Source organism: Chiloscyllium plagiosum, chromosome 9 (genome assembly GCF_004010195.1).
Source record: "Chiloscyllium plagiosum isolate BGI_BamShark_2017 chromosome 9, ASM401019v2, whole genome shotgun sequence".
NCBI lineage: Eukaryota > Metazoa > Chordata > Chondrichthyes > Orectolobiformes > Hemiscylliidae > Chiloscyllium > Chiloscyllium plagiosum.
Window position 1 is genome coordinate 54,882,497 of NC_057718.1, and position 22,226 is coordinate 54,904,722.

The window sequence follows — 22,226 nt, forward strand, 5'->3', positions numbered from 1 at the left end:
CAGAGGAAGTGGTGGAGGCTGGTACAATTGCAACATTTAAAAGGCATTTGGATGGGTATATGAATGGGAAGGGTTTGGAGGGATATGGGCCAACTGCTAACAAATGGGACTAGATTAGGTGCCAAGTGTGAGGTTGTCCATTTTGGAAGAACAAATAAGAATGCGGAATACAGGGTTAATGGTAGGGTTCTTAGTCAGGTGGAGGAACAGAGGGATCTTGGGGTCTATGTACATAGATCTTTGAAGGTTGCCACTCAGGTGGATAGAGTTTGTAAGAAGGCCTCTGGAGTATTATCGTTCATTAGCAGAGGGATTGAATTCAAGAGTTGTGAAGTGATGTTGCAACTGTACAGGACTTTGGTTAGGTCACATTTGGAGTACTGTGTGCAGTTCTGGTCGCCTCACTTTAGGAAAGATGTGGGAGCTTTGGAGAGGTTGCAGAGAAGATTTACCAGGATGTTGCCTGGAATGGAGAATAGGTCATGCGAGGATAGGTTGAGAGTGCTAGGCCTTTTCTCATTGGAATGGCGAAGGATGAGGGGTGACTTGATAGAGGTTTATAAGATGATCAGAGGAATAGGTAGAGTAGACAGTCAGAAACTTTTTCCCCGGGCACAACCGAGTGTTACAAGGGGACATAAATTTACGGTGAAGGGTGGAAGGTATAGGGGAGATGTCAGGGGTGGGTTCTTTACCCAGAGAGTGGTGGGGGCATGGAATGCGCTGCCTGTGGGAGTGGCAGAGTCAGAATCATTGGTGACTTTTAAGCGGCAATTGGATAGGTACATGGATGGGTCCTTAAGCTAGGACAAATGTTCGGCACAACATCGTGGGCCGAAGGGCCTGTTCTGTGCTGTATTGTTCTATGTTCTAACCAGAATTGAAATGTTTTTGGACCCACAGAGACCCAAATCACAATAGCAGACGGCATATTAGATTACTTACAGTGTGGAAGCAGGCCCTTCGGCCCAACAAGTCCACACCGACCCTCTGAAGAGCAGCCCAACCAAACCCATTCCCCTACACCTAACACTATGGGCAATTTAGCATGGCCAATTCACCTAACCTGCACATTTTTTGACTGTGGGAGGAAACCGGAGCACCCGGAGGAAACCCATGCAGACACTGGGAGAATGTGCAAACTCCACACAGACAGTTGCCTGAGGCGGGAATTGAACCTGGGTCTCTGGCGCTGTGAAGCTGCAGTACTAACCACTGTGCCACCGTCCCCATATTGTTATGGGGACCAAGAGCGCTTGTTCAAGCAAAGGTCACTGCCAGAAACTGGATGAACTCCACCAGGGTCATCCAGGAGTTTCCAAAATGAATATATTGGTGAGAATGTATGTCTGGTGGTCAGGATTGGATGCAGACATAGCTGTGTTGGCAGTGTCGTGCTTAGACCGCCAGTAAGGACAAAAATTACCGCCAGAAGCTCCCCCACAATCATGGAAGTGCTGGATAAACCCTGGACTCAGATACACATTGACTATGCTGGGCCTTTCGTGTGCTCAACATTTTTAATCATTGTGTATGTCCATTCAAAGTGGCTGAACATGCATGAAGTTCTTTCGTCAAATACGGGGACAACGATAGAAAAACTGCGCACATCTTTTACAATACAAGGACTCTTGGAAGTGTTGGTCACAGATAACAGGCCATCGTTTACCAGCAGGAAATTTGAGTATCTCCTAAAATTGAATGGCATTTGACATATATGGACAGCTCTATACCATTCATCGTCCAATGTTCTGGCAGAAAGACCAATCTAAACTTCAAAGGCAGGTTTCAAGATACAGTCTACAGCTTCACCAAATACCAAACTTTCCAGGTTCTTTTTTGATCATAGGACCACCCCCTCATGAAATGACAGGGATAGGTCATGCAGAGTTGCTAATGGGAGAATATGCTGCAGCAGGTTAAATCTGGTCTCACATATGGGGGAGGGTGAAACAGCATCAGGAGAGCCAGTGTTTGACATATGACTCCGCTAAGCGAGAGAGATAGTCAGGGGGAAAAGGTTGGTGTAGGAGCCATGGGGAAGACCCTGCATAGGTAAGAGGCATGGTTGATGCGAGGTTATGTCCAGTGATATATAAAGTTTGGAAGGTGCAACGATCCTGAACAAGCACATGGACCGTATGAAAGCAGCGGACTCTCAAATGATGCGGGAGCAAAACGTATCCGACTCCTCAACAGCCTCTCTGGCTGTTCTGGAGCCTGTTGGTTCTCCTTCTCAGTCAAGCATTCAAGATACCTTGGAAACTGAGATGGATATGTTAGGATGTTGTCGCCTCAGTGCTTTGCCGCCTGAAGAAGGGAATGAATTTCTTGCAAGACATTCCGGACGCAAGAGGCAAGCTACCATACATTCCACACTCCCTGTATCAGAGGCAGACCCAATGCTAAATTGCCCCAGGAGGAGCTATAAAAAAAAGGGTCTGGCCTCTGTCTTCAGAGGTGGAAGAATGCAGTGATTGTGACAAGGTCAGTCAGGTGGGCCTCATAGAATATGTGTTTCCTGGATAAGGACTACATAGTAATAAAACAGGAAGTGCTGGAGAAGCTCGGCATGCCTGACAACACATATGGACAGAGAAATATAGTTAATGTTTGAGTTCAAAATGATACATCTTCAGAATTTTGAAAAAATGCTTCCTCTTGTAGGAGCATCTGGAACCAGGAGTCACTGTTTAAGAATTATGGGACACCCATTTAAGACAGGAATAAGCAAAATTTATTTCTCCCAGAATGTCGTTGGTCTGTTACTCTGTTCCCCAAAAGAAGTGCAAGGTGGTAGAAGCAGAGTCTTTGAATATTTTTAAGGCAGAGGTAGATTGTGGATGAGCAAAGAGGTGAAATGTTAGTGAAGATAGGCAAGAAGATGGTGTAACCAGATGAAAATGTGTTGCTGGAAAAGCGCAGCAGGTCAGGCAGCATCCAAGGAGTAGGAGAATCGACGTTTCGGGCATGAGCACTTCTTCAGGAATGAAGAAGGGCTCATGCCCGAAACGTCGATTCTCTTGCTCCTTGGATGCTGCCTGACCTGCTGCGCTTTTCCATCAACACATTTTCAGCTCTGATCTCTAGCATCTGCAGTCTTCACTTTCTCCTAGGTGTAACCAGATGAACTATGATCTTATTGAGTTGCAGAGCACACTTCTGCTTCTAATTAAAATGTTTGCATGTGTACTTTGCATTGTTTATATAATAGATGTGACAGGTTTAGAAGGTGCTATCAAAGGAACCTTGGTGAATTACTGTAGTGCAATTTGTAGATGGTACTCCGTGCAACCATAGTTCGTTGGTGATAAGGAAGTGAATAGTAAGGTGATGAATGGGGCACTAATCAGTCAGCTTTGTCCTCCGATGCTTTACAGGACCCAAGATCAGACATCTTTGATACAAAAAGCATATAAAGAATTATTAACTAATTAAAAGAAGGGCCAAACATGTGGGTTTTAAGAGGCACTTTAAAGGAGAAGTGCGACAGTGAGCTTTAGGAAAGAAATGCAGAGTTAGCACCTAGTCGGCTGAAAGTATGGCCACCAATGATGGGCAATATTATGGGAATGTGCAAAAGGCAGCAGTTGGAGGATCACAGAGATCTTAAAAATCACATAACATTAGGTTATAGTCCAGCAGGTTTATGTGGAAGCACTAGCTTTTGGAGCACTGCTCCTTCATCAGGCAACGCTGTGAAAACTAGTGCTTCCAAAAAAATCTATTGGGCTATAACCTGGTGTTGTGTGATTTTTAACTTTGTGCACCTCAGTCCAGCACCATCTTCTCTAAATTACAGAGATCTTGGAGAACTCTGGACAGAAGGAGTTTAAAAAATATGGAGGGACAATGTATGCAGGGGTTTGAACGAGGACAGCATTTAAATTAATAGATGGCCAAACTGACATATGAGACATTAATTTTTGAAGCTCCTGACGTAGCATGTTCAAGATGATTTTGGTAGATTATTTCATATTTTGCACCCATACCAATACCATGGTTGAAGGGGTAGGCAGGTGACTTCCTTGTAGGCATACCTCATTGTTATTTCTGAACTGACATTTAGGTGATATCGCCAGAGGGGCAAAAAGATGCTGTTTGTTTTAACAAAATCACTGCAGTAAAGGTACCTTCTCTGCACTAAATGTGCATTTTAATTGCATTGGATAATTAGATGTTCAAATCACCTTTTTTGACTGCCTTCCTGATTTTTCAGCTAGTATATAATATACAGGTAGGTTAACTTATACAATTTCCACAGCTTCAGGTTCTTCTCTCAGATTCATATTCATTGAAATGGTAAAGAATCTTTCATTTTTAAGTCCATGTAATGACAGAGTAAAAACTAAGCTATTTTCTGTAACCAGAAATGGAAACTTCATAGTTTAATATTCAATCCACTGTGCCTTTGGCCCATTAACTTTGGACAGCTATTAGTCTGTACTTGACCTAATCAATAAAATATACTTCAGTTAGTGCTTAGAATTCCTATTAGTGCTGCGTTAGGCCTTTATATCTGTTCTCTGTCCAGAGATATCTAAGTTATTTTCACGAAGTGTCAAAAGCTGTGTGACTGTTGAAGACACCTGACACTTTTAAAGTCAAAGCTTTAAGTGGAGGAATGATAATGATGATTGGAAAATAAGGCTGATAGTAAGAAAACAAGATCAATCATCTTAAACACGAAGAGCAGCTGCTTGTGTCTTACGTATGTGACATTTGGTTCTGAAAGCTCCTGGTCACACCCAGAAACTAGCAGCTGCTGGCATTGTGATTATACTGGGGGACTTCTGGAATGCATGTTGCTCCATCTGGTTATGTCCACAAATCTCCAGAGTTTAATAATGCTCTTTTATATTGTACTATAAATCTCTAACTAAGATTGAAGCCAATTTGGACTCCTGGAATATTTGTTACTCAGAATGTTTTGTATTCCAAACACATATCAGACTCAGCAGGCTTGCCTGAACCCATCTCCACATTTGCCGTTGCTCAGAATGGAGATCAAAAATTCCCTTTGGATTCTAGGAATCTATCACACATGGACTTTGCAGTCATTCTTGCTTTTATTTCCTTCTCCAAAAAGAGAGAAGGAAATATTAGATTAAATATGAATTTATATTTAAGCAAGGCTGTTTAATCACTGGAGCAATGGTCAGTGAACGTCATTAACGTACAAGTCATCTGTGTAACAACTAACAAAAGCTGCTTAAGTGTTAGAAAATGCAAGGTAATAAATTAGCAGATGGAGTATAAGATTAATGGAAAAATGCTTACTTATATCCATCCACTCTTTCACTGATGCAGTGCCAATGCAGTATGTACAATTTACAGCATGCACTGAAACAAATCACTCAGGTTACTTTGACACAGCTTAATTTCAAGCCCCCTTCCCCCACCTACCAAAATCTCTTGCAGGGGGAAGAGTAACAGTGTCATGGAAATAACTTTGCTTCTGAGTTACTCATCATTCAGACTTTACTTCCATCCCTTTGCTCTTGTTAAGTTGCTATCCTATATTCCATTGTGAGAGCACTGCCAGCGCAAGAATACTTCTTATTCTTTCATGGGGAGAGCTAGCATTTGTTGCCCAACTCTAATTACTCTTGAGAATGTGGAGCTTTGCAAAGAGAAGGACAGTCATCACTTTCTCCGTTCAGTAATACTAGGCAATAAATCGGGCATTGTCAGTGTTTCCCAAATGCCAAGATCCAAGTATTCAAACAAAATCTCATTGTTTCCCTTTGTCATTCAGCTGGGAACAAAACATGTTCTCGCTGTCTATTGACAAACTTCAGCCAGTTATTCTCTGAACTGATACATTTGTGACATCATTCTTTCCAGTGTTGAGAAATCCCAGATGTATTCTAACGAATTCAAGCATAGGTGTTTTATTTTTTAAAATCCAATTAAGTTTCCAAGTAGAACAGGAATTGATTTCATTAGAGACTGTTGAAATGTTAGAAAACTTTTGTTTAGAAATGGTACTTCAATGAAATTATTGAAAGGTTACAATGCTTTTCCTGTTTAAACAAGTTCAGTAATTACTGCACTGCATTTTGAAACAAATGGCAGATTATCCAGCAAAACAACAGTTGCAGGTTAGTAACAGAGTATTGTGACTGAATTTAAAATGTTCTCATGCTGGGCCTTCTGATATTGTCATTACAGCTCGCTGGGAAGTTATCATTGAGGCTATTGAAATTTGATCAGATTTTTGAATTTCTTGATTAGTGTTTTCTCTGAGTTAGCTCAGATGAAAGCAGCAGTTCAGACAATACACTTATCTTCAGTAACTCTGTGCTTCAATGGATAAAATTTACAAGGACCGCTACATCGGAAGATTGTGCAGCAATGTCCGTCTGCTGCACCTGTTGTGTAAAACACTTTGATAGATATTGGTTGGGAACCGAATTATAGCCAAGAGTGATGTTTCATATTTGAATAGCTCACCAGCCTTTATTGCTTACACATGAAGATGATCACATACTAAGGGAATGAATGGTACCTGTAACCTGTAAATGTAAATGGATCCTACAGAAAGGAATAATAAGAAAATAAAACAAGAAGGGCACGTATTTACGCATTGTATAAAATAATTCATAATTTATGAAGTAAATAAAAGCAGTAACTCCAAAACCAGTGGTTTATTTTTAAATATACTTTTTATTCTTCCTCATAATCTGACATCAATGGACATAGGAAGATACAGACTAAGAGCGGGAGTAGGAATCCGTGGAGCCTACTCCACCTTTGAATAAGATCATAACTAATCTGATTGCAGCTAAACTCCACATTCTCATCAATAACCTTTGATTCTCTTGGTAGTCAAGAATCTATCTACTTCTACCTTAAAAATATTCAATGACTCTGTCTCCATCATTCTCTGGGAAAGAGAGTACCAAAGACTCTCAACCATGTATGCAAAAGATCTTCTCCTCATCACAATGGTAGAAAATCCCTTATTTTTAAACAATATATGTCCCTTAGTTCTCGTCCCTCCTACAAGAGTAAACATCCTTGATGCATTCAGGATCTTAGATGATTCTCAGGACCTTATATATCTTAATAAGATTATCTCTTATTCTTCTAAATCTCAAAGGATACAGGAACTGCCACACCACAATATTATGCAGACAGTCCAGTCTGTCCAAACTTTCCTCATAAAATAAACTCCTAATCCCTCAATCCCAAGTATCAGTTGAGTAAACCTTCTCTGAATATTTTCTAATGCATTTGTATCTTTTTTTTAAATAAGGAGACCAAACCTATGCTCAATGCTCCAGATGTGGTCACAATAATGACCTGTACAATTAGATTCGATTCCCTACAGTATGGAAACAGGCCCTTCAGCCCAACAAGTCCACACTGACCCTCCGAAGAGTAACCCACCCATGACCCATTCCCCTACTAATGCACCTAACACTACGGGCAATTTAGCATGGCCAATTCACTTGACCTGCACATCTTTGGATTGTGGGAGGAAACCGGCGCACCCGGAGGAAACCCACGCAGACACAGGAAGAATGTGCAAACTCCACGCAGACAGTTGTCCGAGGCTGGATTCGAACCCGAATCCCTGGCGCTGTGAGACAGCAATGCTAACCACTGAGCCACCGTGCGACCTGTACAATTGTACCAAAATAAAGAAAATAATAATTTTAAAGTTGATAGGAACTATTTTTAGGAAAAGTATAATTTCTTATTGAATTTCTTATTTTTTCTATCATTTACTTTTAAATTTTTATTGTATGGTAGATAAATTATTTGAGGTGGTTGGAATATCACGTGTGAATTATTCAAAACACTGCAAGAAGAATGGTGCAATGACCTGATGTGCTTATGATGTAACAGGGCTTTCACTGTGGAATGGAAGTTAGTGACTCAAACTATTCATTGCTAGAATGGGAAATATTGATCTTGGATTCAAGACCTTTTTGTTTAACCATTGTTACAATTCAGAAACAGACACCCAAATCGAATCAGCCTTCCTACCTCTGTATTCGCAACATAGAAAAATTAGAATATTCAGTGAGCCTCCATGTTGACCCCAAAATTGTTCCTGAGCAGAATTTTTCTAAATAACCAGTGCCAGACTTTGTGAATAATCGACATTAGACACCAAGTTTACAGCTTTAAAAAAGATGTAACAACTTATTAATAATAACAGAGCAAAGTGAAACAATAAGGTAATCTAATTAATGTCTACAATGTGAACCCAATAACCTTTGTTGTCAGCCCCATTCACACAAAAAGCTGGCAGAGAAACAAATACAGTTGAGAGATAAATTAAAAGAAAAATAACAAAACTTGATAAACATATGGATAATAATGGAATAGTGTAGGTTAGATGGGCTTCAGATTGGTTTCACAGATCAGCGCAACATCGAGGGCCGAAGGGCCTGTACTGCGCTGTAATGTTCTATAAAACTGGTTAGATTACTGAAGCAGTTTACACGCTATACTGATTCATGGGTGTATAGGTTTTCTGAAGACATCAATCAGTGCCACCTTTCCCGTTCACTCTGGAGATTCAGTAACACTTTTAACTTAGTTTCTATTTTCTGAAATTCCAATAGCTGACAATTGAAGGATAGATAGGGAACTTTCAAATCTTCATGCTGTAACAATAACCAAACTTCTTGCAAAATGCCCCCCCTCCTCAGTTCAAGCACTTCAAAAAATCTCTGGCCCTGCTCTCTGTTTGATCATCATGTTCTCTCCCAGACTTACTGAAACCAATTTCCAGATTTTCACCTCATTAGTGGCCAAACATCTACTGTCTGTTTAAGCATACTATCACTCCACAGTCGAAGAGTCTATGGATTTTTAATCAAGAACAATCTGTAATTAACTTTCAACCTGGCTTCAAAAGCAATTAATAGCTTGTTTGTTCTCTTAACACAAATGCTGCTCATAATCCAAAGGTTTCCTCTAAGTTCGCCGTTTGTAGTTCACAGCTCTAAACCAAAATTAATTAAAAATGTAAAAATGCAAATAATAAAAAAATCAGTGAGAATTCTAATGTCATGTCTAGCTATTACAGATCGGCAATCTGGTAGTAGGCAGTATTTAGTTGTTGATTTTATGATATAACTGAGGAGACAGGTAAAAGAGGAAAATGGTTAGAGTTTAAAATTCATTGACACCCATTCTCAGGTACACGGCTATGACTTTGGTCTGCCTGTGGCAATTCCTATTACAGTAAGTCAAGGACAGACTTCATCTGACTTGTCTTTTGTATAATTCCAACATGACCCACACCCCTTGCTTGACGGCATGCTCAAAAGGGGGTTAAAGAGTTTTAAGGCTGGCACTTTCCAGTGATGTGACACAGTGGCTCAATGGTTATCACTGTTGCCAGGGACCCGGGATCGATTCCAGCCTCAGGCAACTTTCTGTGTGGAATTTGTACATGCTCCCTGTGTCTGGGTGGGTTTCTTCCGGATGCTCTGGTTTCCACTCACAGCCTAAAGGTTTGCAGGTTAGATGGATTGGCCATGCTAATTGCCCATAGTGTCCAGGGATGTGCAGGATAGGTGGATTACCCATGGGATTCCTGAAGAAGGGCTCATGCCCAAAACGTCGATTTTCCTGCTCCTTGGATGCTGCCTGACCTGCTGCACTTTTCCAGCAACACATTTTCAGCTACCCATGGGAAATGCAGGGTTACAGGGATATGGGTTTGGTTAGGATGCTCTTTGGAGAGTTGGTGTGAGTTTCATAGGCTGCATGGCCTGCTTCTACACTATAAGAATTTTATGATTCCATGAGTCTTCAACTGGCCTCCAGCTTATAAAGGCCAACTTCATTCTTAAATGGAAGCTACATTAATTGAAAGGAGACTGTTGCTGATTGATTGTGCCGCAATTGCAGATTAGGATCATGGAGCACCAAGACAGAGAGATTCATGACTGTGGAACTGGATGCTTTGGTTGTGGAGCTGAACAGGTGGTAAGGAACTATTTTTTTTTCAGGTCAGGAAGCCTGGAACAGGTGACCAAGGTGATCAACTTCCAGAGTCTGACCTCCAGGACCTGGTATGAGCATCACAAGAAGTTTACTAACTTTCAAGCTCAGTAAATACATCTTCAGAGGACATCTTCACCTAATATATCATCATGGACCTCCTGTTTTACACCCTAGCTAACTTTCTCCAGCGTGGTACCTACATATATTGCATAGATTCTGTTCACTATGGAGCCATATTTTACAGTCAGGTCTCTGAATATTAGTTTGCCATTCATGCTATCACCACCACCCAACAATCTACCCAGCTAATGACCGGCCATTTGCCCCAAACATTCCTGAAGCCAGTGATATGTTTGCTCACCTCAAGAGCCATGGGTTCTATCTTGGATCTTTGCCCACAAAGTCTTTCATGCTGATAACGAGACCAGAGATCTAATATGGGGTGCACTTTGAATGTTACCGTTTAAATCAGTGATTGTATCCTGCATACCCTTATTTCTAAGCTTATGTGTTAACACTGTCTCTCACTTCAGTTGGTTTCATGTTCTATTTTAAAGAAAACCTTTGGCCGTATTGAATATTGTGGACAAAATGTTCTTTTTTCAGAGTACTGTAAAGTCACTACAGCTTCTTGATGAGCAACATGTACTAACAGTTTCATATCACTGAATGCAACTAAGGTTTCTCAACACAACATCTTTGACATCATTCATTTCATCTGGTTGCTGATGATTGATGCAGTAGGACCTTAGTGTGATGTGGAGTTGTTTGCAGCTACAGGCACTCCACCCTTCCAGCTGCAGGAAATCATGCTGAAGCAGGATGTCCCGTGAGGAAAACACTGGATGAAAAGCAAGCAAAACATTTCTCTTTACCCTTAGTGAAAGTGACTAAGGTCTACAGAAAACTTGCATATTTAGGAGTTTTACATCTTGGCAATAGATTTTAATTTACATTTTTGAAAAAGGGAAGACTTGCATTTATACAGCAGCTTTCACAAATAAAACATATCCCCAACCTTCTTGAAAGTGGTGAAAATGTCCAATCAATATTCAACTGTCATTATTTGATTTTAAAACCTGAGACTTTGATGAACTAAAAGTGATTTTGAAAAGGGCAATTATGACATATAATGGCTGCAGTGATCACCTGACAAGTCTAGGCAACCCACATGGAAATATACAACACAGGCTGCATCAAAATTTACCATTTTAGCCAAGAGGTCCTGAGACTCAGTGAGGCATCAAAAAGATCACGTTGCTTGTTTTCCTCACACTTCTATGATGCATATAATGACTGATGAAAGTTTGCCTGTACCTACCAGCTTGAAATCCACAATAGAACTGTTTATCAACAGAGGCCTTTCAGCAGCAAAGGATGAGAGACAACATTGTGGAATCATAATGGTAAGAATAAGAAAGCTCTTCTATCCTTATCTGAACCTCACAAAAAAAACCACACACAGTGAATAGGTAACTTGAAGCAACTTTCTGGATTAGTGGTGCTGGAAGAGCACAGCAGTTCAGGCAGCATCCGAGGAGCAGTAAAATTGACGTTTTGGGCAAAAGCCCTTCATCAGGAATCGGCTTTTGCACGAAACGTTGATTTTACTGCTCCTCGGACGCTGCTTGAACTGCTGTGCTCTTCCAGCACCACTAATCCAGAATCTGGTTTCCAGCATCTGCAGTCTTTGTTTTTACCAACTTGAAGCAACTGTTCAGTGAGAATTCAAGATCTACAAACCATGCCAGTGCTGATGAAACAAGGCAGTAGTCTGGGCTCAGTCTTAAAATCCAGCATCTTAAGGATACTTCAAACTTCAATGTCTTTATCTGTGGGCGGCACGGTGGCACAGTGGTTAGCACTGCTGCCTCACAGCGCCAGAGACCCGGGTTCAATTCCCGCCTCAGGCGACTGACTGTGTGGAGTTTGCACGTTCTTCCCGTGTCTGCGTGGGTTTCCTCCGGGTGCTCCGGTTTCCTCCCACAGTCCAAAGATGTGCAGGGCCAGGTGAATTGGCGAAGCTAAATTGCCCGTAGTGTTCGGTAAGGGGTAAATGTAGGGGTATGGGTGGGTTTCGCTTCGGTGGGTCGGTGTGGACTTGTTGGGCTGAAGGGCCTGTTTCCACACTGTAATCTAATCTAATCTAATCTTGCTGTCTGTATAAAGAATCCCCTTTCAAGCTTATTACCTGTACTGTGTTTAAGGCCACATTTTAATTATTTGCTGGGGAGTAGAAATTGCTCATTCTTCCACTCAAGAAAAGCTTGGAATTGCCTTCTTCATTTGGATCTAGGTTCCCCCAAATTTTACTTGAAGTATGATACCTGCTGCTTGTTATGACCAACTGGGAAGGAGTTTAAAAAAAAGAGGGGAGACAGTCAACCCTCTTCACCTGATTGTAATAAGCCAGCTAAGTATTTTGGAAAGGCTGGTCACTGTTGTAATATGGGAAACAGCGACTCATTCACAACAAGCTTCCATATCAGATAACTTGTTTTGTGTGACCTTGATTGCGGAGCAAATATGGACCTAGATATTGGGGTATCACTCTACTCATTTTCAAATAGTGCCATGAGATCTTTGATCTGCAACTGCGTTAAGAAGCGGGGAACCCTAGATTGTATACCTCATGTGAACATTGTGCATCCAACAGTGCAGCTTTAATTTTTCTGTTCAGTACTTGCCGTGAAACTTGAACCCCAAACCTCTTGAGTTGGAGGCAAGAATGTCACCAGCTGGGACATGACAGAATTATCAGATTTCATTAGCTGTCAAACGTCCCATTTGAAATGTTTCTTAAAGTCGCTTTGTTACTTGAGTTTTGCGCAACAATCTGTTACAAAGATAGGTCAAAACATTTGTGAATAATTTCATAATTCAGCATTTTTATTGAGCGGAATTGCATGGTTATTGTAGCTTATTTCTGAACAAAATATCAACCTTTATGAAGTTTACCTTTGTACTCTTAAAATAATTAGCACTGGTAGAGTTCTGTTAACAGTGTGAAATGTAGAAATAATTAAAACTCTGAGCCTGAGAGTACAAAGTTTTCAAGATATATATCAGAGTATATCTGATAATAAAACAAAATACTGGGGATGCTCGAAATCTGAAACAAAAACAAAAATTATTGGAGAAACTCAGCAGGTCTGGCAGCATTGTAGTGAGAAAACTAAGTAAATGTTTCAAGTTTAGTGACCCTTGAACAGAAGAAGAATCACTGGGCTCGAAACATGAATTCTGTATCTCAAGCAATTTCTTTTCTTGTATTTCATCTGAAAAACAAGCAACAATTTAACTTAACAGTTCAGTTAACTTGGTAATACAGTGACAACTAGGTCAGTCTGGAATTTAAAAATCTCAACCTCTCGTACTATTATTCCCTTTCAGGGGAAGGAAACTGTTTTCAGTTTTTTACACTTAATGTTTATCATTGCTTAGTCATCCATTTTATCATCACTCTCATTGTGAATGAGTGCTTTGAAAAGAGCTTTACTTCAGATCAAGTAGAAAACTGTAGTGCCAGAGTCCTGGTTGTACTTTTCAAGCAGGTACCCTGGCAGCTTTGGTTAGGTATCCAGAATACTTACAATTTAAAATTGCAATTGGCAAGATTAGAGTGGGAAATCAGAGGATCCCTCGGCCCATCCAATTTTTGCCATGAGTTTAAGATTCCTCTCGATGCATCTGGAAAATCTACTGTTATGGATTTCTTAATAGATGCAATTAAGCTGTAGCAATTTTTGTTAAATAATACATTCTTGATAAGACTGTTTACCTATCCACAACACTCAGTTTTGACAGTGAAAAATTAATTGTGATCTGAACCCCAAAGAGACAGGGCCAAGTAAAAATAGCCAAAGCACAGTTAAAGAGAATATTCTTTGGGAGGAATCTGGTAAGACAAAGATTGTACGGCCAAGCTTTTCAGATTAAGAGAAAATTTGTCTGAAGGGATCACCAAATGTGGGGGAGAAGGAACAGACAATTATAGGCCAATTTCAAAGAAAGTATAGAGTGTGCATAGGGCATAACTTGAGAAGATTTAGAAATATGTAGAGCTTAGGCTATTGTGAGAATTGAAGGTAGCATCTTTTGGAATACTATGGATCACTGGATTTTGATAATTATAAGCATAATGGGGATGAAACTTTAAGTATGGTAATGAGTGCATTCTGTTTGATGTAGAATTTGGGAGGCTCTCAAGGAGAACCGTGCACTATTCAACTTTGACCGAATAAAGGCATTGGGCAGAATCATGCCAATGGGATGGACCATTTGATACCTGAGGGGCACTTCCTCTTCAGTTTACTAGCAGTAGCAATGGTGTGGTGGCAGCAGCCCATCTGCAGGAGCCTTTGGCCCAATCAGAGGGCTGGTAGCTTTGGAGGCTCAGTAGCATCACTCAGAGTGTTAGACACTGCTGAGGCCCTGCAGGCAGAAAGTAGGCTGAAGAAATTCTTTTTAAGTTGTAATCATGAAGGGGAAATCCTTCGAAGGGAATTGCAAGGACTACCTCTCCTGCCACTTCTGTTTGTCTGGCAGCCTTTCCGTGGGAAGGAGATCAATCCAGCATCACAAAAATACTGACTGCCTGATCAAGGTGATACTTTAAAATATCTTTGTGCATTCAAGTTAGCCATTTGTCACCTTGGGTTGAGCAACCTGATCAATCCCACTCCTGTCATCAGTAAGATTCTCTGGCTTGGACCCAACCAAGGAACTAATCTACCTTCTGGGGGACCAGTAAAATTCCCATGTTTCAGCAGCATGAAAAAAGCAGTCCAGATGGAGATGAAAGAAAACAATTTTGTCGATAGTTGTGGCAAATTGTTGTTTGCAGAAACTAAAAGGGTGATTTTTCTGATGGAGCATTTTTAGTAATATAACATATAATTTACATATACTATTATTTACCTCTATTAATTTGAAAAAGAGTGAACCAGTGAAAATACTGAGAAGTATTTGTGTTGCTATTTTTAGTCAGAAACTCATGTGGCTGCTACAGGTTTAAATTTGTCTTTGATTTTAAAGATGAAAGCCTGTTTCTTTAATTGGTAATTTGATTCACTGTTGCAAGATTAAAAATTCTGATGCTATGCTGTGAGTAAAAGATCAGCACATTGCCCATTTGTCAAACTTCCTCTCATGCAGAGCTGACCTTTCGCAAAATCTCCTCAATGAAGAGCATTTCATAAAGCCCACACTCAAATTGTACTTAGCAATTTTCAACTTGTCCTGTTTTCTATAAAAGTTAGCTCCAGGGGACAGGACTGGGATTTAATATTGGATAAAAAATTTAGTGTGTTTTAACATTTTTGAATCTACTTTTTAAAAGACTCAGCTTGATTTTGCCAAGAAAGATTTTCCAGTTGGTTTGATATGTCGAGCAGTTATTGTCAAAGTTCCTTCACTTTTGGTGTTATGTTGGTTCAGTAATCTCACACATCAACTTTGAAAAGAAGGTTACAAAAAGTAGGGCAGTGAACTGTACCAGAATAGTTTTGAATAGGAAGCAAAGGTGATGGACTTGAAAATTCTGCAGTGAATGGGCAACAACGTGTGCCCTGATTAAAAAGTAACATAAAGTGCAGGGTTTAGATATACGAAGAATGCAAATTGCTGTTAATGTTTTCTCATAGTCTTAATGAATGCACTTGATTTATTTTTACCAACATCAATGAAGTATGAAGCACAGACCACAGGTTTTAACTCAACGAAGAGATTTTAACAGCCAGGCCTCATTAACTGTCTGCCAGGCAGCTGCCAGTTGGAAATTGACGGAAAGAGGCAGTTGGCTGGCTGCCAAAAAGGTAAAGATCAGAGAACACAAAGACTGTCTGCTGGCAATTCTTTTTTTGAGCAGGGGCAAATTTGACAGAGTTTCCAAGTTTAGAACTCAGTTGAGATGGGTGTGGTGGAACATCTACATTTCTTGTGCCTTCACAAATGACTGTTCTTTCACTCTGGGACCTCTGCTGCAAATTTCACTGGATAGAGCAACCACAACAATCCCATGTCCCACAAGTTAGTTAATTGCTGCAGAATCTATCCGAACAACAGATCTCATGTAAGTTAATGAGGCATCAGCCTTAATCAAGTGAGTGTTTAAACTGCCCAGTATTAAAATCAATGCATGGCAGTATTTGGACAGAAGGAAGAGTTTGTTCATTTTAGTTTTCATTTCATGAACATTTCCCGACCCCACCCCCCAAAGGGATTTTGAGGTTTCGATTTATCAGGTGAATTTGAAGTACAGGATTCTTAAAGTAGTTTTACATGAATTAATCATTCAAGGTCCAAAGTAATTTGAAATATTTAAATCTCATTTAATACTAGCTGATATTTTTGTAAGTTATGAATTATTGATTTTGTGAAAAGCAATTTGTTCTTGATTGTTAGTGACACAGGCAAGACAGCATTTATTGACCATTGCTAGTTGACTCGGTATTAAAAAACACAAGGTAGATTAACTGAGTTGGTTTCATTTGGTGTTAGCCCAAACAACATTTTCTGAGTTCATTTTTACAACTTGTTAAGGAAGGATATGAACGCATGACCTAGAATAGTTAAAAATTACCTTTTCAAACCCTGTGGCTAATAGTAAGTTGGATGAAAGACTTTTTTTCTAAGACCAGGACTTTGTATAATTAATTAAATTTTCATATATCAGTTTAAAAACAAAAGTGACTGTGTTGCTGGATAAATACAGAAACAGAATAAACATTTTGAAAACTAGGCAGTTATTGTTTATTATAAAGAAGAGGATCTGTACTTTGGCTCTGTAATTTAAAACCATTTCCTGTTCCTTTTAAAAGTATAAATTATTTAAAGTGCAATTTTTGCCCATTATTATGCTTTAGAGAAACCTAGACTGTCAGGTAAACCAGGAGAACATTATATCACAAATCTGAAAATAGTATAATAGTGTTAATAATAGTGTTTTCCAATGGTGGACACATCAGCTATGGGATTCATGACCTCATGTTCAGATTTAGAGGGAGTTGAGCATCTTATAAATAAAAATCCAGGATGACCTTATTGTACAAGATTGAATGAAAACTACATTAGAAATTCCAACAAAATGCAGAATACTGTTCAACTTTTCAGTAATGTCATAAACATCCAGTTAAAGGTTTTGTAACAAACTATACTCGCTTTTTAAAATTGGTTGTCAGGGAGCTTTTAAACATGGCTCCTCCAAGTTGCATGACTTCTCTTATGGATCTACTTGCTGCTGAAGCATTGAGCTGGCTCACAATCACAAAGTATTTAAATAATTCAAAGATTCCAGGACATGAACTCTCAGAAAGATGTGAAGAATGAGACTTTTGGTTGTGTTGAACAGGAGACAGATGATGGAAATCACAAGGAATTCTAGCATAATTGAGCTTTGTGGAACATTGATTTCTCAGTGTTAACATCTTGCATCCATTTAGATTAATTTTGGTAAAAATGGTTGAGAGCTGCCATTTAGAGGCAAATCATCTGATCACCACGAGAAAGTCACCTTAAAACAAAATCTGTTTGCAACAGTAAGATAGGGGAAGGATGTGGGATGAAAAGAAGACAATTAGAAGTCTGCTATGTTGTACCAGGCTACTAAGAGCCACAACACCTAGAAAGGTAGAAGTGAAACAAAGGAGCCTAAAACTAACTGTGCTTACTGAATCGTCTTATCAGAGCAACTCCAACTATTTACCAATAGAACCCATTGCAGATGCTGAATCTGACTTCGCATTTCAAACCCTTTTCTTCAGAAAGAAAATCTTGAAACCGGCCAGGCCTACAACAATATGTTAAAGACGGATTTCATTTTCATCTTCATATGTCACTTTTAGTCTCACTTTAAATCTTTGTATACTTACTTTATCTAATATCCTACATAATTTACTTAAATACTTTTCGGTAGAGCTATAGGGAGAGGCTGAATAGGCTGGGGCTGTTTTCTCTGGTGTGTCAGAGGCTGAGGGGTGACCTTATGGAGATTTATAAAATCATGAGGAGCATGGATAGGGTAAATAGGCAAGGTCTTTTCCCTGGGTTGGGGAAGTCCAAAACTAGAGAGCATAGTTTTAAGGTGAATGGGGAAAGATATAAAAGGTACCTCAGAGGCAACTTTGTCATGAAGAGTGAATGATATGGAATGAGCTGCCAGAGGAAGTAGTGGAGGCTGGTACAACTACAGTATTTAAAAAGCACCTGGATGGCTATATAAAGGGGAAAGCTTTAGATGGATATGGGCCAAATGCTGGCAAGTGGAACTAGATTTATGTGGGATATTTGGTCGGCATGGACAAGCTGGACAGAAGAATCTATTTCCGTGCTGTATATTTCCATGACTCCAGTGGTTATGTAATAAAATAACCTTTAAACTTGTTTGAAACATAACTCTGTGCTTCTGATAATTTTTAAATTGAAACATTAAAAAATTATTATAAGCATATACCATTGCTTAGTTCAAAGACCACTCTAAGGAAATGCCTGGTACATGGTTGTGACAGTAATAAGCAAGAAACACACCCAAAATCAAGTAGAAGAAAAATCTGCAATGTCTGGAAATTAAATAAATTAAGACGTTATGTACTTGGGCAGATATATTCAGTCAGCAGCTGTGCATGTTTGATAATCCATAGTTCAAAGAAGGATTTAGGCAAGAAAGCCTGAGAAAAACAACTCCAATATAAAATTGAACCAAAATTGTCACCAATGAAAAACCATACAAGGAAAAACAGCTAGAAGGTATTTAGAACAGAGGAAACATATATCCTCAGGTAATTAGGCTTGAATATGCTCTTTTTAAATCAATATTTTATTGTGTTTGGATTATAAATTCGATATTTCAGAATATATGATTATTTCAAGAAACAAAGCAATTGATCATCTGAAGATTTTACCAGAATGACAAAAAACATTTAAAACACTGCATTCGTATTAATAACTTTAAGAAGAAATGGAATGGGCAGAGAAAGAAGTTGGCTCAAAAAGAAATAAGAATGGTAAGAGGCCAAAGGTGGAGGGCATTAAGGCAGAAATTAAAGAATTGTGTCAGTGAGAATAAGGAAGTTAAAAAGGATCGAGAGAAAACAAGGGTAGATGCAAGTGAAATGGAAACGACAAGAGAGGTGGAGTGAAGAGATGGATGAAGAAGTAACATGAACTGGAATTGTGATGGAAGTTGCTGCTTGTTCTCTACCAAATGTTATCGTCATGGCAAGTTTGTTAAATAGAATAGGTAGTAGAGGTGGTCCCTGACACAGCCTACTACATTTTATGACAAATTAATAAGTTAACGGTGGAAATATATGAAGATAAACTCCTAGTCAACCTTAGAGGCCTTTGACTCCTGTCAACAGTAATGGCTTAATGAAATCTCTCTTTCATGCAAACTTGGGTTGTGTCTGAAACAGCTTGTAGATATTAAAAAGCTACAAAACTCAAAGTGGATGATGCAGAGACCTTGCTCAGGCAAGAATTGATAAAATGGTGCCAGAATTAAGGAATAAGAAGGATCGATTAATGTTTACATTGAGGGAAGCAGATCTGCTGCCAAAAAATATGGAATTTACTAATAAGTTTATCTATTTGGAAATTTGTTCTAACAGCAATAATATTTTTCTAATTTATATTTTGAAGTAGAAGGAAAAAGTATCACAGATGTTTTCTGGGTTTTTTTATCTTAGCTTTTGGGTGCCTCAGAATCCCCAAAGGCGGAAATTGGCAGTCATGTCAATCCTTACAATTGTGCCCAACACCATAAGAGCAAGTCCAGATGGTAATTCATAAATGCTCAACTTCCAAGGAAAAATAGATTGGAGGTGACTGTTTGGATTTAATAAATCAAAACCTGATGCTCAAAATTGCATTACCAGCTATGGACAATGAATAGAAGGGAAAGAAGAAAATGAAAGGCAATTACTGAAGGAACATAGGTGTTAATCTGGTTGTTGAGGTCACTGTAACCAACATATTTATTAAGTCTGGAAAAAGCAGATTATTGCAGTTCCTGATAATTTGAAATATGAAGATGTTGGAAATGCTGAGCAGGTCCGGCAGCATTTGAGAGAAAAACAGAGTTAACGGATAGAATCATAGAATTCCCTACAGTGCAGATAGAGACCATTCGGCCCATTGTGTTTGCACTGACCATCCAAAGAACATTCTACCCAGACACACCACCCCACTCTATCCTCATAACCCCACATTTTTCATAGCTAATCCACCTACTCTGCGCACCCATGGATACTACAAGGCAATTTAGCAAGGCCACTCCGCCTAACCTGCATGTCTTTGGACTGTGGGAGGAAACCAGAGCACCTAGAGGAAACCCACATGGACATTGGGGAGAACAGTCACCCAAGGCTGGAATCATACCAGGATCGATGGTGCTGTGAGTCACCTGTACTAGAAATTAGTGGAGTTCATCTGGAGCAGACAGGAAAGCAGATGCAATAGAAGAATCACATAAGACGTCATGCGCCCAACCTCCAGAAAGGAAAACTGTCCCTCACTTAGTAATTGGCAGAAAGGGCTGATGTGGGAAATCTATCTGCTAACAACAGAAAGGCAATTAGACTCATTATGGAGCCACTTAAACTAATTATCTTTGAGCCCACCGGGATTTCATGGTGGCTTTAGGATTATCAGAGGTACGCATGGGTCTTTCATCCCTACAGAAAGCTTCTCAACAAACTTTGTTGGGTTTACCAATGGTCTACACAGAGAATCCTTCATTCACAAGCACTTGATGCCTACCTAAGCAGTCGAGCATCATCAAGTGGGGGAACGGATCTTCTGAGGTCCATCCCTCTCCCCTTGCATCTGACACCTTTCTCATCACCAAACCATCCCCTTGTGATTCTTTCCCACCCATTTATCTTTCCTTTCATCCAGCAGTGATCCCTGGTGAAGGCCCCAGTATGTTTACAGCCATGGCCCTGTTTCTGGTAATGGAAAGCTGTCGGCTCCTCATTGGCTTCCAGATTTTGGGGTGAGTTTCTGCCTTGTTGAGAACTTAATCTGGCATGAGGTCACACCATAGACAGGTAAGTAACTGCTTACCTTGTAATTGTGTCAGGCCTCCCAGACGAAAGCAATGTAGGATTTTCACAGGAATCTTCATCTGATTACCAGGAGCTCCTTCCCCAAGAACACCGAAGTCTGGCAAATGTTTTGGATCTGTGCTCTTGCAACAGAACACTAGCGAAGTCATCTATTGAAACATTTCTCTCTTAACAGATACTGCCAAACCTGCTGATTCCTAACCATCATTCTCTGATTACATATAATTTGAAGGTTTTGACCATATGTGTTCGGGAAAAGGAATGTTATAGATGTTCAGTATGGTACATGGGAATACATCAAATCTAGTTACACCTGGGCTTGAAACCTTGGCTACCTTGGACAGAAGGTAAAATCTCTCAGCAGCTATTTCAGCAACACATTCAGTCTTAAAGTGAGAAGACAACTCATTTGCAGCCGCAAGCTATCCAGTATATTTGGTCTGTAAAGAAACTTACTACTCAAAAATAAAAGCTATTTATTGCAGTCTGTCCCACTTTTATCAGTCTCTGCATACATAATCCTAAAAGATTTCAGGTCTTATAATGTTTTGTGGTGCATTGTTGTTGGCTGTTAGTCTGGTATCTGCTCAATCTTGAGGTGCTGTTCCCTGTCCAGGGAATGTCACTCTAGTGGTAAGTATTACGTGGTAACTGTTGTTACTGTTCCATTGCCCTTGATGAGAAATGGTTAACCACTGGGACTGATGGACTGCCTGTATTCTATGCAGTTGGTGGCAGCACGTCCTCTTCATCAGCCATCTGTCATAAAGGAGCATCTTCTCCAGTTGTATGTATACAGCAGCAATTTTAATGATATAGCTGCTTGTTTACGTTCACTATGACCAATCAAAATGACAACTTCTATCTTCAAAGATCCAAGTTGCTAAGTGGACGGATTTTTGTGGAGATAAATGAATGTTTGCACCTGACTGGCTCACCAGTGCTCAACTGTAACAACAATTTGGCACTTTTGTCAACGTGAAGTGTCTTTTGTCATTTTATTTTGATTTTATCACTCACTTTTGTTGTAGGTCTTACTGCAGATTTTTTTATTGGCCATTTGAAGATTAGTAGCAGCATATTAGTAGCTGGGCCGGACTATTTTCAGAAGGTGTGTTATTCCACTGACTGCCTTGTAAACATCTGGACTGGATTTGCTCAATATTTTAATGATTTCTTTGACAA

The 22,226-nt window shown here is 39.7% G+C and overlaps 1 protein-coding gene across 3 annotated transcripts in view; it reads left to right on the top strand.

Moving 5' to 3' along the window:
- The window catches only part of LOC122552868 (acylphosphatase-2-like), a 109,816-nt gene that overhangs the window by 49,110 nt on the left and 38,480 nt on the right, over positions 1-22,226 (top strand). For 2 of the 3 annotated variants that reach the window (XM_043695951.1, XM_043695953.1), the window contains one exon: positions 9,981-10,043. The exons of the other annotated variant lie outside the window; for it this stretch is intronic. In XM_043695951.1, coding sequence (XP_043551886.1) covers positions 9,981-10,043 — 63 coding nt within the window. The remainder of the gene's footprint in view (positions 1-9,980; positions 10,044-22,226) is intronic. 3 annotated transcript variants of the gene reach the window in all.